At 36.0% G+C, this 14,966-nt stretch overlaps 2 protein-coding genes across 8 annotated transcripts in view; both read right to left on the reverse strand.

Moving 5' to 3' along the window:
* The window catches only part of LOC105477929 (sec1 family domain containing 1), a 103,832-nt gene extending 97,627 nt beyond the window's left edge, over nt 1-6,205 (reverse strand). For 2 of the 3 annotated variants that reach the window (XR_985029.3, XM_011734795.3), the window contains exons 1-2: nt 6,062-6,200; nt 333-403 (exon numbers count right to left, since the gene is read on the reverse strand). Coding sequence is in view for 1 of the 3 variants with exons in the window: in XM_011734795.3 (XP_011733097.1) it covers nt 333-403; nt 6,062-6,119 (129 nt within the window). In the remaining 2 variants the exon portion in view is untranslated. Of the gene's footprint in view, nt 1-332; nt 404-6,061 lie in introns of all 3 variants that reach the window. The other variant, XM_011734796.3, reaches the window with a different exon arrangement.
* Nucleotides 6,206-11,938: 5,733 nt separating this feature from the next.
* Nucleotides 11,939-14,966, reverse strand: part of LOC105477923 (G2/M-phase specific E3 ubiquitin protein ligase) — a 57,338-nt gene continuing 54,310 nt past the window's right edge. For all 5 annotated transcript variants that reach the window (XM_011734789.3, XM_011734787.2, XM_011734793.2 and 2 more), the window contains 2 exons: nt 13,014-13,204; nt 11,939-12,233 (listed from right to left, as the gene is read on the reverse strand). In XM_011734789.3, the coding sequence (XP_011733091.1) occupies nt 11,977-12,233; nt 13,014-13,204 (448 nt within the window). In that variant the 3' untranslated portion in view covers nt 11,939-11,976. The remainder of the gene's footprint in view (nt 12,234-13,013; nt 13,205-14,966) is intronic.

The following is a 14,966-nucleotide window of genomic DNA, read 5'->3' on the forward strand; positions in this document are numbered from 1 at the left end:
ATGTGACTAACCCCAAGCAAACTTATAAAATCCGAAGTCTGGACTTGAAAAGCTAAGGAACAAAATATCAACCAGGGTAAAGACCTATCAGTGACATCCTACCAAAGAGATCAAATGGACTCACTAGATGAAAATTCCTATTTTATCACCTGTCTCACTCCATAGAATGTCTGTCAAAAAGATTCATATTAAGAGATCATGTTAAATAAGGATAAAACATTCATGATAACTAATATGTGTTACTTCTTCCATATTATAATAAATTCCCTCCAATTACCACCAATAAGGGCTGAGAAAAACAGAAATCAGTTCCCATCAAGATAAACTCTTACCTTCCATACTGGTTCTCCTGTGCTGTTTTTAATATGAGGCACATTGAAATTCAACATACGCTTCAAAGCCACTGAAAATAAAAAGTTTTATCAAATATTGTCATTGTTTTTTAGGATTTTATTTTTCCTCCATCATTTATTATTTACTACCCCAAAACAAAATATACTAATCAAATCTAGCAAAACTGATTAACCAAATGACTATATGTGTAGAACTAGGGGTCAGATCTTATAAGACTATTCCATCGACAGCTAATTGGCATTTTAGGATATTTCCCAAAATACAATAAGCATCTGTCCCCAGATGAGATCATGGGAAATGTTCAGGAAGAACTTGCAATGGCCTCAATACACTGATGCTGTTGCCTGTGTATTGTCTGGCTGAAAGCATAAAGATAAGTCCTTTTTTTTAGTCTGAGTGGTCTAGTGAGAAGGATCAGTCCTTTCTTTCTTTTCTTTTTTTCTTCTGAGACAGAGTTTTGCTCCTGTCGCTCAGGCTGGATTGCAATGGCGCAATCTCGGCTCACTGCAACTTCTGCCTCCCCGGTTTAAGCAGTTCTCCTGCTTCAGCCTCCTGAGCAGTTGGGATTACAGGCATGCGCTGCCAGGCCTGGCCAATTTTGTATTTTTAGTAGAGATGAGGTTTCTCCATGTTGGTCATGCTGGTCTAGAACTCCCGACCTCAGGTGATCTGCCCGCCTTGGCCTCCCAAAGTGCTGGGATTACAGGTGTGAGCCACCGTGCCCGGCCTGGATCAGTCTCTCAAAACAAAATTATCCATGGCATATTCAATTGGTTCATATACAAAACCTTCATACAGCAGATCTCTCTACAGTTATGTAAGAGTATATCTTACAACCAATTTATCCTGTCAGATTCACTAAAAAGTTGCTTAAAATTCTATGTCCCTAGGGAAAACAGACTTTCCCATATAGTAGGTAACTGATAATTCCAGCTGAGCAAATATACAACATCAAAAATCACAGTTATGTCTGTTACAGTATTTTGTGCTATTTATCACTCATCTGTAACAGTGTTACAGCAAATGAAAATCCCTTAATATACTTCTTTGTGAAACTGAGATGGCCAAATATTCAAGAGAGTATACTAGTTATAATATCTTGATTTACTTTTTATAAAACTGACAACCTTAATATCCACTTGGTTGATTGTTAAAAACATTTGCATCAGGCTTTAAGTAATACAGAATAACCTATACTCCAAAGTCCTACGAGACCTATATAATACTAAAATCACCTGAATATCAATTTACAGCATATTCATTCACTCACAAGAAAAAACTTCTATTAAATGCTTGTTTGCTGAGGTAGGTATAATGCTGTTAAAACTGCTATCACTGAAGAGACTGGACTTCAGTGATACATTTGCATACTTATGTGTGTGTACATACTGTTGTGCTGAACCCTTATTGCCTCCAATGGAGATGATACCATGTTTGAGAGGCCTAAGAAGAGACCTGGAGCCAGGAAATGAGACATGGGGTTTTACTGGGGGCAACACACAGAGGGGAGTCCAGTGACAGTGGGCTGGATAGGAGAACTGTAAGAACTCAGTGGCGATGCGCTGGGCAGGAGAACCATAACCGCACACAAAAAGCGGTTTATATAGCAAGAATGTGGTTTATACAGCATTTTCACTTAACATTTCCCTAACAACTTCCACCTGGCAACCTTCATTCAACCCAAAATTCGGGGCCTTGATCCACTGCATAGCCTATGTTTCACCGGATGGGTTGGAGGCTCAGATGTTTCTCATAGCCAAGGAATGAATCTCCAAGTGGGCCATTTTCTGATTTCCTAGCTTGGAACACATATCCAGGTGTGTCTGCAACACAGGGTCATTCTCAGGGCATGCTTAAGTTATTGCTATCAGGCATATTTACCATACACCTACAGACATAATTTTTGGTCAAATGTTATTACCTAATGTCCGGCCAATAATACACATTACCAATAATTAATACCTACTTCAGAGGCCCACAGGTGTTATATTAAATAAAATGTATTTCATTTAATGTATTTATTATAATAATATATTAAATATATTTAATATAATGTAAACAAAAAAACAGCTTAACACTTAAAACTGAAATAACACAGTAGGCATGGAAGAGGTTCCAGGATTAACTCTCCCACTGCGCATCTGCAGAGCTCTTCCTCCACCTCCAGGCAATAAAGACACCATCACCCTGGCACTCATGCCCACGAGGGAGGAAACCCTGTTTCTTGGAACAGCTGTTCACACTCTTGAAGCCTGGTAATTTGGAAGAACGAAAGCCTGGGCTGCCATGAAAGCCTCAGGTGTTTAGTATGCTGCAGAGTTAGGCCTTAGCTAACTGAAAGAGGCCAGTAGCAGCAAATAAGATAATCCTACACTTGCCTTCTCAGCCCAATCTGAGATTTTCTCCAACTCTGAACCTTGGCTAACTTATTAAAAGGTATTTTGATACAGTGGATTTGTTAATGGAGTACACGGCCTATGTTCAGAGTTTACAAGAACGTAATTTTACTTTTATCAGAGTTTACCCAAGGCTTAAACCATGACTTTTAACTGAAATGACAAACCATTTTCCTTACTGGCTCTAAACATACTACATGTTGAGCATCCCAACTCTTAATATCTGAAACCTGAAATGCTCCAAAATCAAAATGTTTTAAGCCGGTGCTCAGATTTTCAAATTTGGGATGCTCAACCAGTAATAATGCAAATATTCCAAAATCCAAAACACTCCTGGTCCCGAGCATTTTGGATAAGGGACACTCAACTTGTATCCATATTCCTAGACTTGGTTAATGTCATTTCACGTTTACCTGGAATGTTTTCTTCACACATGCACTGAACAAATGCTGTCAACTATACTTACTATTCATTCATTCAACATGTTTAATGAGTGCTCACCACAGGCACTGTAGTCATTGGGGACCTAGCAACTGAAGAAAACAGTGAATAAAATCGCCTGTCCTCAAGTAGCTTTCATTCTAATTGGGGGATAGGGAAAATAAAAAATAATAATAATAAGTAAAACACATGGAATGTAGATCATGGTAAGTGCTATGAAGAAAGGTAAGATTGGGAAAGGGGAAGATGGAGTTGGGGTGTAATTTTAAACAGAGTAATTGGGGAAGGCCTCCTGAGAAGGTAACATTTGAGTAAAGACCTAAAGGAAATGAGGGAGTGAGCCATGGAGATTCTCTCTGAAACAGTATTCCACAAAGAAGAAACAAATACAAAGGCTCGAAGGTGGGAGCTTTCCTGGTGGGTTCAAGGAGAGGGAAGAGAAATAGGGAATGAGGTCCAAAAGCTACATGGGAACCAGATCATATAAGTAAGGCCTTGTAGAACACTGTAAGATCACTTTGGCTTTTATCATGGTTGAAATGGGAAGAAGCTGGAAGATTTTGAGCAAACATATGGCATGATCAGTTTGGGTACTGTGTGAAAAATAACGAAGGAGAACAGGATTGTAAAAGCAAGGAGACCAAATAGGTTATTGCAGAAATTCATAGTGGATAGGATCTGGAAATAGCAATGACAACAGTCAGATCCTGGATGTATTTTCAGAGTAGAACTGACAAGATTTACTGAAAGATCTTACATGAGACATGAAAGAGACAAGTCAAGAAAACTTCAAGGTTTTTGACCTGCAACTAAAAGGATGGAACTGCCATTAACTGATATGGAGCAGACTGAGTTCAGATGGGAGGGCCAGACTAGGGATATAAACCTGGGAATCATCAACATAGAGACAATACTGAAAGCTAAGTTGCTAGATGCTAACACTAATGGGACCCAGCAACGTTGAGAAGCAGGGAAGATGTGCAAGAACTTGTAACGAAGACGCATTCAATGAAGAACAACAGTAACACAAAGCAGGAGGCAACTGATTCTACCTGTTGAACTGAAGGTATGGATAGAGAGGACAGTAAACCTGGAAGAAAGGAGATAGCTTGTGAGCTTGTGGGATGACATTCAAAAGACCAATAAAGATTTTTCAGGCAGGCAAAGCAAGAAACAGGCAGGTTAGTTTACCTCTATCTTACTTTCCTCACCTGTAAAATGGAGATAATAATACATAATCACCTAAAGCAATGCCTAACCATAGTAAATGCTCAATAAATGCTAACAATTATCTCATCCACCCAAATATTTCAGTATCGAGAATATTTGAGGATTGTGAGTTATTTCCCAAAACATTCTCAATAAGCATGAGGGAAATAGCTAATTCTGTATTACAATATATACACAAGGATTTACCTTCCTCTGAAAATGAGGCAGAATTCAATGACAGTAAAAATATGATAAAGAATAGATCTAGCACAATCTATCTAGTAATTCTGTAAAATCTCAACTATGTTTATTTCTGCAGAAATACAAACGATTAGATTTTAATGATCTACAAAGTTTCTGCATACAAGTTTACTGCCATGCAAATTTATTTTTCAAAAAGCTCTCTTGTATTGGTACAGTTTCACTGACACGTTATTTTAATATGTAGTATAGTCATCAGAAACACAGCATTAAAACAAATGGAGCTTCTATTTGCTTAAACAGATACAATGAATGGCAGGTATGCCCCAAATCTTATTTGAACTTCCCTATATTTGATTATGCCTGACTTCACCTGATAGGTTACACTAAATTATTTACTGGGAAAAGCAGAACGCAACTCAGCATCTTTTGTGTGTCATTACTAGATTGAAGTCTAACATTTTTCTTTAATTTCTTTAAATGCCAAAGAAAGGAATCAAGTACAGCCCAAATTCCTTCTGTAGGTCATATGAATTATAAATTCATTTTTCTATTCATATTTATATCCAACAGGGCATAATTTCAGCAAACAGAATTCCAAGTATGCACATGCTTGATGCCTTATTTCTATTAGCTCCTCAGAATAAATGGCTTGAAAACTTTTAAGACAACTAGTTCAACCTTTAGTTTGTAGCTCACAGGTATAAACCAAGTTGTCGTAAGTTTTCAAATAAGGCAAAACTAATTTCTAAGAGGGAAAAAACCCCAAAACTCAAGAATATGTAGCTTCTTACATTTCTCTGCATAAATACAAGCTATATAAACATGCTTTATTGAAGATAAAATATTATTTTAAAACAATAATCTGTCAAACAATTAAAATGAGAAAGCTATTAATTCAATTCTTCAATGCCTTCCAGCAAGGTGAAGGAGAAAATCTTTTATCACCAGGCATTTTTCTGCAGGTACCCCCAAAAGGCTGGTCCGAAGTAGAGAAGTGGCGCAAAGCAGGCCGCTGTGAAAATACCTAAATTCTGTAATTGTGGTGGAAGTGCCAGAAAATGGGAGTTCTCTCAAAAATCAAAACCAGAACTGAACCACGCACAGAAACAAACTCGGAGACCTCATAGGTGGCAACATAGATAAGAAGCTATCTGCTGCTAGATCTTGTTGTGATGGCCTTCTGATGCCCACTAGGAAGGAGACAAGAGCAAGGCCGTAGCAATCTGCCCACCGCTAAAGCTCCTTCTCCTGCACCACAGGAGGAACCGAGTCAAGCTAATGGCATCTTCTCCCCAAAAACTCAAAGGGGAGGGGCTCTTGATGTTCTAGGGACTGGATTAAACTCCCGGAGATCGCTCTCTGAGCTGCACGCACCACGACCGAGTGAGGGCGACAAGCACAGGAGAAGAATGTCGTCGGGGCAGTCACGAAGCTTCAAGAAGAGAGTAAGTCAGTACCTGTCTGCCTTTCCCGAATACTGGCTGCTGCTGCTGTCGCTGCCGCCGCCGACGCCATCTTGACTCCCACGAGCCACTGCCAGGCTGGCGAGCGGAGCCGGGGGATGACGTGGCTGCCCTTACCGCCCCGGAAGCAAAGCCCGGAAGGGCGGGGCAAAAGGGCGTGCCTGAGGGCCGGACTCCACCTCCTCGAGGAAGACCTCCACTCTCGATAGAACTGGGAGAGCCGGTGCAGGTTAACTCAGTGGCCCGTAATGTTAGCCGAATACTACGAGTTTTTATCCTGTCTTATCAAGCCACACTCTCTCAAATGGTAGCAACATTAAATTGAACTCTTAGGGTAGGAGCGTGTAGTGCTAAGAACCTAATTACTGAACTGTTGGCTTGGTGGCTTACAGAGCACTGACGGGGTGATAATACTCTAGGAGTATAAGGACCACAGGACTGAAGTAAATGAAGCTCCTGAAACACAGGCAACATTTTAACGTTAGCTCTAGTTTCTCAGTGCAGCAGGAGTCTTCCCTTTGCTCCTTTTTCCAGAGAAACAGAAAGCATTGGAGCTTCACTCTAATCTGGCATATTTCTCAGTCGCATCTCTTAAAAAAAAAAAAAAAAAAAGGGTCTAGCTTTATGGTGGCGTTCTGCCGGCATGGACACGGGATCCAGGGAGGTACAAAATGAGAAATTAGCATCTCTCCTCTTTCCTTGTAGTAATTGCAAAATCACATTGCCGTGGGAAGGAAGTTGCCCAGGCTCAAGTGCGCAATCAGGGCTCACTGCAGCCTCAAATTCCGACTGTCAAACGATCCTCCTGCTTCAGCCTCCCAAGTAGCAAGGGACTACAGCGGCACACCATCAGGATAGGCTGATGTGCTGGTTTTTTGTTGTTGTTGTTTTTGAGATAGTATCTCACTCTGTCGCTCAGGCTGGAGTGCAGTGGCAGAGTCTCAGCTCACTGTAGCCTCGACCTCCTGGACTCAAGCAATCCTCCCAAACTATCCTTCCACCTCAGCCAACCCAGTAGTTGGGACTACAGACAGGTGCCACCACGCCCAGCTAATTTTTTTTTTTTTGTAGAGACGGGGATTCAGCATGTTGGCCAGGCTGGTCTTGTGCTGGCTGTTTAATGTACACTTGAAGCCACGTGACCACAAAATTTACGGGATTTCTAACTTAATCCATAGATTTTACTGTATGACAAAAATGGATACACAATGACAGCTCATTTCTCGAGTTCACTGATGACACTTCATTATGAAGCTGCACCAAATTCTGAAATGAAATCAGACTCTGCCTCAAAAACTTGACTTTCAAAATTATATAAATGAAATGAAGTTAGCCTAACGATTATGTAAGACTGTTTTATAGTGTGAAACAATGGCTTTTTTCATTAATAAAAACTTTATTTTTGTGACATTTAAAATAGGTTATCTTATTTTTAATGCTATTAGGAAACATCCTAGCATTCAACCTACAATCTTTACCTTTTAAGAATTACATAATCTCTGCTGGGTGCGGTGGCTCACGCCTGTAATCCCAGCACTTTGGGAGGTGGAGGTCGGAAGATCACCTGAGGTCAGGAGTCCGAAACCAGCTTGGTCAACATGGTGAAACCCGGTCTCTACTAAAAATACAAAATTAGCCGGGCGTGGTGGTGGGCACCTTTAATCCCTGCTACTGGGGAGGCTGAGGCAGGGAGAACTGCTTGAACCTGCGAGGCAGAGGATGCAGTGAGCCGAGATGGTGCCCCTGCACTCCAGCCTCGGTGAGTGAGATTGTCTCAAAAAAAAAAAAATTATGTAATCTTTTTTTATAGCTAATTGGCATATTCATTAAGAAATTAACTGGAATACGTGTGTTTCTTCAGTACTATTACTAATATTTTGAAGGAATCTTTAATGATCTAGGTGTGTTCCAACTAAACAGAAACTATTTCTGCCCTGTGGGAAAGTTCTACTGCATTCTTCAGTCTCTATGAAATATAAAATATCTGAGAGCCCAATTTTGCTCATTTGGGTCCTTCCACTTTCAAATGCAAATCCATCATCGAGCCACTTCAGTTCCATCACAGATTCCCTCCCAAGACTATGAGTGGTGTTAAAATCACTAAGACAAATTTAAAATTGATGTACACTGCATACATAGGAAATGATAAAAACTCCTGACCAAGTGCAGAGAGTGTGGGCAATAGCTTTATAGAAAAATACACCCCACAGAAGAACAGCAACCGTAGACAAATAGCCCTTGTAAGGCTGAGACTGAATAAGGTATTTGTTTTATTAGAATCAGAAAGACTGAAAATAATCTATGGCTACAGATTGTTCATTAACCTAATTTACTATAGCCATTTATCTGAGTCCAGATTTTTGGCTTAAATAATTTATTCTGGTTAGCTATTTTACGTTAGAGGATACATAGTTTTAACACAGATTCCCTCATTTCTATAGGTTCCTGGGTGTCAGACAGTAACTGCTTGCTTATAGGATCTCTCAAATGTGGAGAGTAAAGGAATCTTGTATCTTTCAGTTTTGTCAGAATCTTAATCTTGTTAAATCCCAATAAATTACTTAGTTTATATAGGCAGTTTATCTTTAATGGCATAAACATTTATTTATTTATAAAACTTTGTTATAAATGTCATGCTTTTTGGTTAATCTGGCAGTCTTTAAAAAGGGTATAAATAGGCTGACATATAAATTATCACCTAGCATAATACCTGGCATAGTGTAGGTACTGGGATATGTTTAGGAATTAGAAAAGATAATGGTCAAAATCAGAACTTGAAAACTGAGTCTCTTCAAGACAATCCAAATTTCCCTAAACCACAGATAATATACATTGAAGTAATTCATCATTAAATGTGTTATGTTTTGTATTGCATTACTTGAAGCATGAAACTTTGTATTGCATTACTTGAACCATAAAAACTAGTTTAATAGCTTATTTTAAAAGTAACAATGCAGTACATGATAATCACCATATAAAAGAATTATATGTTTACAATGTAATGATTTTGTTCTGATCATTTTCTTATAATGACTGAATGCTAAAGGCACAGTCACTGAAAAAAGTTACCTAATATACTCCCCTTGACTTAGTATTTAGTGCTGAATACAGAAGTTCCAATAGCTTCCATATAATTAGGGGAAAAATTTACAAATGCATAAAATAGAAACCGAGGTGAATTCTCATGCTGGGTAATCAAATAAAGGCTTTTTACTTAACCCAAACAAAAAAAATCACTTCCTCAAATTATAGAAACTAAATATTACAAAGTATAAAACTATAAGTTTCTGGTGAGATATTTTAAAGAATATCTTGAATAGTAGAGAACTGTATAAAAGGTATTAAAATAAAGTTTCCATATTGGAAATTGTTTAAAAACAATGAATATCAAACTAACCAAAACCATTAACAGTAGATGCATTATATATCAATTTATAGTTTTCCTCAACATTGACAGCAAGAGAAAACAGCCTTAAAATATACAATGTTTAGGCAATTGCAATATTTAAGAAATATATACACACATTTATAAAGATTTATAGCATAATTCTTTTTTAAAATCTAAAATAAGAATTATGCACTGGTTATAAAATGAATAAGAAAAGAACAATTATAATACCAACCATTTGACAAAATGACACTGCAGAAAATAAATAACCTACAGGTTTCTCTGATATTCCTTGACCATACAGATTAATCTAAAAATCCTAATAATGGAACATCCTTCAAACCAGAAAACATTTCGCAAAATAAATATTTATGCTTCACTTGAAAACATGAATATCCTAAATTATTTACACCATCTTATCACTAAGGCCCTGTCTATATATAAAGTAAGTCAAATGAAGAATTGAAATACTGTTTTTAATTGTAGCTAACCCAAGTACACTGCCTCTCCACTTGCCACCCCCACCCTAACAAAGTATTTGTGTGTGAATTACCAGCTTTAATTTCTACCCTAGGGGAAATTAATTAAAACTACAAACCAGAAAATAGCTTTAACTATGTTTTTTTGGTTTGTATTGGTTTTTAACTGTTATAAAAACAAGGTGGATAAAGAAACAAAGTATCTTTTTATCAACATATTTGGAATAAAAATTGTATGGCGAGTTTGGGGTTTATATTAGCTATTCAAACTCTTTGATAATTGATCTTTCAGTTACTATTGATAAGGCAAAAGAATTCAACCAAAGACAAAGAAATGCCTTATTTATGTTATTAAATATTTCAAGTTAAAGTAAAACAATTTGCTAGGTATGTTAGTGTATAGATTGAAAAAGACATGAGGGAACAAAGAAAAGTACACTAGAATTATGTTTTAGTTGTCCTTTGGTATTAAGAGATACATTATCTCTTTCAAATCTATTCTGTTACTTTTCTTTAAAAATATCAATAATTTAATGATATTTCTTAAGAAGGGTGAGAATATGACAACAGCTGACACCTGCTTTGTGTATTAAGAAAAATATGGTTAAAACATTTTACTTCCCATAGTGATTTACCTATCATAATGATTTACTTTCATGGAAAACTCAACCATTACATCATTTAAATTTGATAATAGATTAAGGACATCAGACTTTGTTTTCCAATTTTTTCTTTTGTGGGAGTATAAATATGGGGACATGACTCTGGGACTATATATTTTCACATTGTTAGCACATTGTTAGTACAGTTACTTTTAGGTATTGTCTTTTAGTAGCATTATTAAAGTTAAAAAATAAAAGAAAAGAAGGAAAGCGTTTATAGAAGGATACACAGAAACATAGTACTTATCTCTGAGCGGTGACATTAGAATGGGTTTTTCATTCTATCCTTTTTACTTTATTTATACATTGCTTATATAACAGATATCATTCAAGAGCAATGAAGATAACTGTATAATGCTATGGTGCCAACTTACCTTAGCATACAACCATCTTGATAATAAATAAGTCAAATGGTCAAACCTACCAATTCACAGAGATCATTTAAATACCTAAAATGATTATGGATCAGATATACAGAATACCAAACATAGGATACAGAAAACAACAACAACAACAACAATAATTTCCCATGATTAAAGCCAAGGCTTTAAAGAAGACACACTTTCTTAGGTATTTTCAACAAAATGTTATCCACCTCAAAAGTGTTTAAGCTCGTGGAATGTCAAAATTTGTGCAATTCTGCCTTTTTTTTTTTTTTGTGAGATGGAGTCTTGCTATATTGCCCAGGCTGACTGAGCATCTCGATTCTGCCACCTCAGCCTCCCTTATAACTGGGATTACAGGCACATGTGCCCAGCTTAATTCTGCTTTTTATATAATACTTCCAACTAGGCATAATCTAACTGCAGTGTGGGTCATCTTAATATAAATCAGTAATCTAAAAACATTTTAAACAACTAATTCGGTGACATCCTAGAAAAGCATGCATAGTAACACAAATCCCAGAATATAAGCCTCTGATTTATATGACAAAATTTAACCAATTAGCTTTTCTATTTAATGCTTTAAAATAAAATGAGGAATAATTTGAAAATTGAATAAATCTAGAAAAATTGTGGCATTCTATATGTAATCCTAATTTACAAAAAATGTGAGTAAAACAGTTTTTACTTTTATATACCATGCTACCATACCTAAATAAAATCCTTACAACCATTTTAAGAGTATTTATATTGAGGTTTATAAAGTATGTATATCAAGAAAATGAGAAACTATCACCTATCTTGACTAGTATGCTTTAACAAAAAAAATTTTTTTTAGCCTAAATGGCCATAATATTCCTTTATATTAATATCATAAATTTTATTAGGCCAAGAAACTAACTAGTTTGTTCAAACTGATGATGAAAAGGTTAGTGAAACAAAAGAGAGTAATCAATAGCAGCTTTTAAAGAAGCTTCTCTTCGTTCAAGGAAACATTTTAATGTCCAATGTAATGAGAACTTTCTTCCTTTTCTAGTTTTAGAGTGTTTCTTATGGTGAAGTCCATATTTTCTTGAAATTCTTTATATGTATTGGTGACTGGAATTGCTAAACAGTTATTACACTTGTTTCCAACAGGAAAATCCACAGGCAGACACTCAATTGAAGGAGTGGGTTTAAATCCAGCTGGAGGAATGGAACTGCAACCAGTTGCAAAAATAAGAATGTCTTCCATTGTTGTTGTAGATTTACCATCTGAAAAAATTTACCAATAAAAGAGAAAAAGAAACAAAAGTAAATCCATGTTATATACTGCTATCATCATAGATTCTTCTCCAAATAGACTTGGAATACTGAAAGGCATAGACTCCCACATTTGTTTTGGGCAAACTAAATCACAAAGTCAGGTATAGTAACAGGCAAACAGTACATAAATGAATCTCAAAGTAGAAGGACTAATATAATCATTTAGTACAACTACTTATTGCATATTTGACCACTTCTAGGTCATCACTATTTGATACAATAGTTCAACAAATACAGACAGAAAAACTAAATGGTAAAAACCCAAAAATCTAGCTAAACAAAGTTTCAACTGTAAGTTAAATTCTTCTCCACTCTATTAGGCAGAATGATTTTACACTGCTAATGCTCAATGATAAATATCATTGTTACAGCCCTAACCAGTGGAAGAAGAATAATTTAGTTTAACTTCAAGTTGAAAATGATGAAATAGATTATTAGGATTAAGACTGTTCTATGCTGTGACAATAATATTTTCTAGAAAGAATGCCTTTCACCTCAACTTATCCAGAGAAAAAAATTACAAAATATAAATTTCCTCTGTTACCTTTTCTCATCGTTTTTAACTTGGTCATATAAACTTGCTTTGAAATAACTTTCTTTTGTAAATACGGAGTTAGCATCTTAATATTAATACCAAAAGGCAAAACATACACACATAAAACCCCCAAAACAAATATGCTGAAACAAATATTCTGAGATCGTTAAAAGTAAAATAAAATATCCACATACCTTCAACAGCCTGTAAGTAACTGTTCCAAAACCCCAAAGCTTTTACATCAGGTAATGTGTGTACTGTAAAAAGATCACTAAGGATTTTTGCAGAAAGACTCTCAGGTTTATGACACAGGATGCTACAAAATGCTTCTGGATAAGCCTGAATTTTCTCCAAAACACCAAGGGTTTTCAGACCCTGTTTAAAACTTAACAGAAGAAAAATAATGAGCCAACATTCATACATGTGTGTTTGGTATTATATTAGGGAATATATATTTCCAGCTAATTTATCTGGCATTTTTTCAAAACAGCTAATGATTTTTAAAAAACAACCAAAAAAACCCTACAAGAGACAATCATATTTTCAGATGTGAGGGAAAAGAGAAGATATGGATATACTATACTTGATACTTTCAAATCCATAAGCAAATACATTAATATAAAATGACTACTTTACATACCTACATTATTTGGCTATTTATAGTTTCAAAACTAACAAGTTTTTATTAGAAAGATGTCAAAATCTGAAGTGTTTTATACTTCAAAGCTAATTATTATAAAAATAAAGTTTCCCAGATATTACCAAGAGTGACAAATCCTCATTACATAAAAATGTAAAACCTATATTGTTAAAAAAGAAATTAAGATAAAGCAAATGACAGATATTTAATATATATGACAGAAAATTAATTTTATGCAAGGAATACAAATTCTTCTGAAAGATCAATGATAGGGAAAATGAACAAAATATATCTGATTAACAAAAGAAATGCAAGTTAACAACTGAATATTTTAAAATGCACATTTTCATTAATAAGCAAAGAACAGACATATCATTTTTGCCTGACTTTCTAAATTTCCTATTCACCTCCTCAGATACTCTTGTATGTGAGTGGGATTTTGTATGTGAGTGGGACATGAGTTTTAGAGTACCAGGAGGAGAATGGTATGGTTTCAATGTCTCATTTGAAACTCATGTTGAAATTTAATGGCCAGTATAACAGTATTGGGAGATAGGGTCCTTAAGAGGTGATTAGGTCACAAGGGCTCTGCCCTCATGAATGGATTAATATCATTATTGTGGGAGGGGGCTCCTGACAAAAAGGGTGAGTTCATCCTGATTTCCAGGGCACATCTCTGTCTTGAGTGCTCACTTGCTCTTCCACAATGCTATGATACAGCAAGACAGCTCTCACCAGATGTTGAGCAGATACTGGCACTATGCCTTTGAACTTCCTAGCCTCCAGAACTGTGAGAAATAAATTTCTTTTCTTTATAAATTACCAAGTCTCAGGTATTGTTATAGCAGCATAAAATGAGCTAAAAACACACATATGTTTATCTGTTATCAATAAAAAGAAAAACAAATAAAAGAATAAACCACAAAAAAATTGCCAAAATGGTTACTTCATAAAAGGTTGAATGGTAGATGGACATAGTATGGATGAAACCTATACTTCTTGGAATATACTTTCAGTATATTCTTATTATACATTTGCCTTTGGAACTATACAAAACATTTTATATAATTTTAAAATAAAATGAAATTTTAATAAAAATTAATCACTAAAAATAAAAAATGAAAATGCAATTTATGCCCAATTTTCAGCCACACAGAAAATATTCCAATGACTTATAAGCACAACAATTTGATAATGTTAGTACTGTTATTCTGAGACTATTGGTTATAAAATGTGGAATAAATCACATGAATAGTTACTTCATACTCAAATTCTCCAGTGTCGTTAAGAACTGGAATTCTCAACACAGGACAAAGAAAATGTTAAGTAAAGGCTGGGCGCGGTGGCTCACGCCTGTAATCCCAGCACTTTGGGAGGCCGAGGCGGGCGGATCACAAGGTCAGGAGATCGAGACCACGGTGAAACCCCGTCTCTACTAAAAATACAAAAAATTAGCCGGGCGCGGTTGTGGGCGCCTATAGTCCCAGCTACTCGGGAGGCTGAGGCA

Source organism: Macaca nemestrina, chromosome 7 (assembly GCF_043159975.1).
Source record: "Macaca nemestrina isolate mMacNem1 chromosome 7, mMacNem.hap1, whole genome shotgun sequence".
Taxonomy (NCBI): domain Eukaryota; kingdom Metazoa; phylum Chordata; class Mammalia; order Primates; family Cercopithecidae; genus Macaca; species Macaca nemestrina.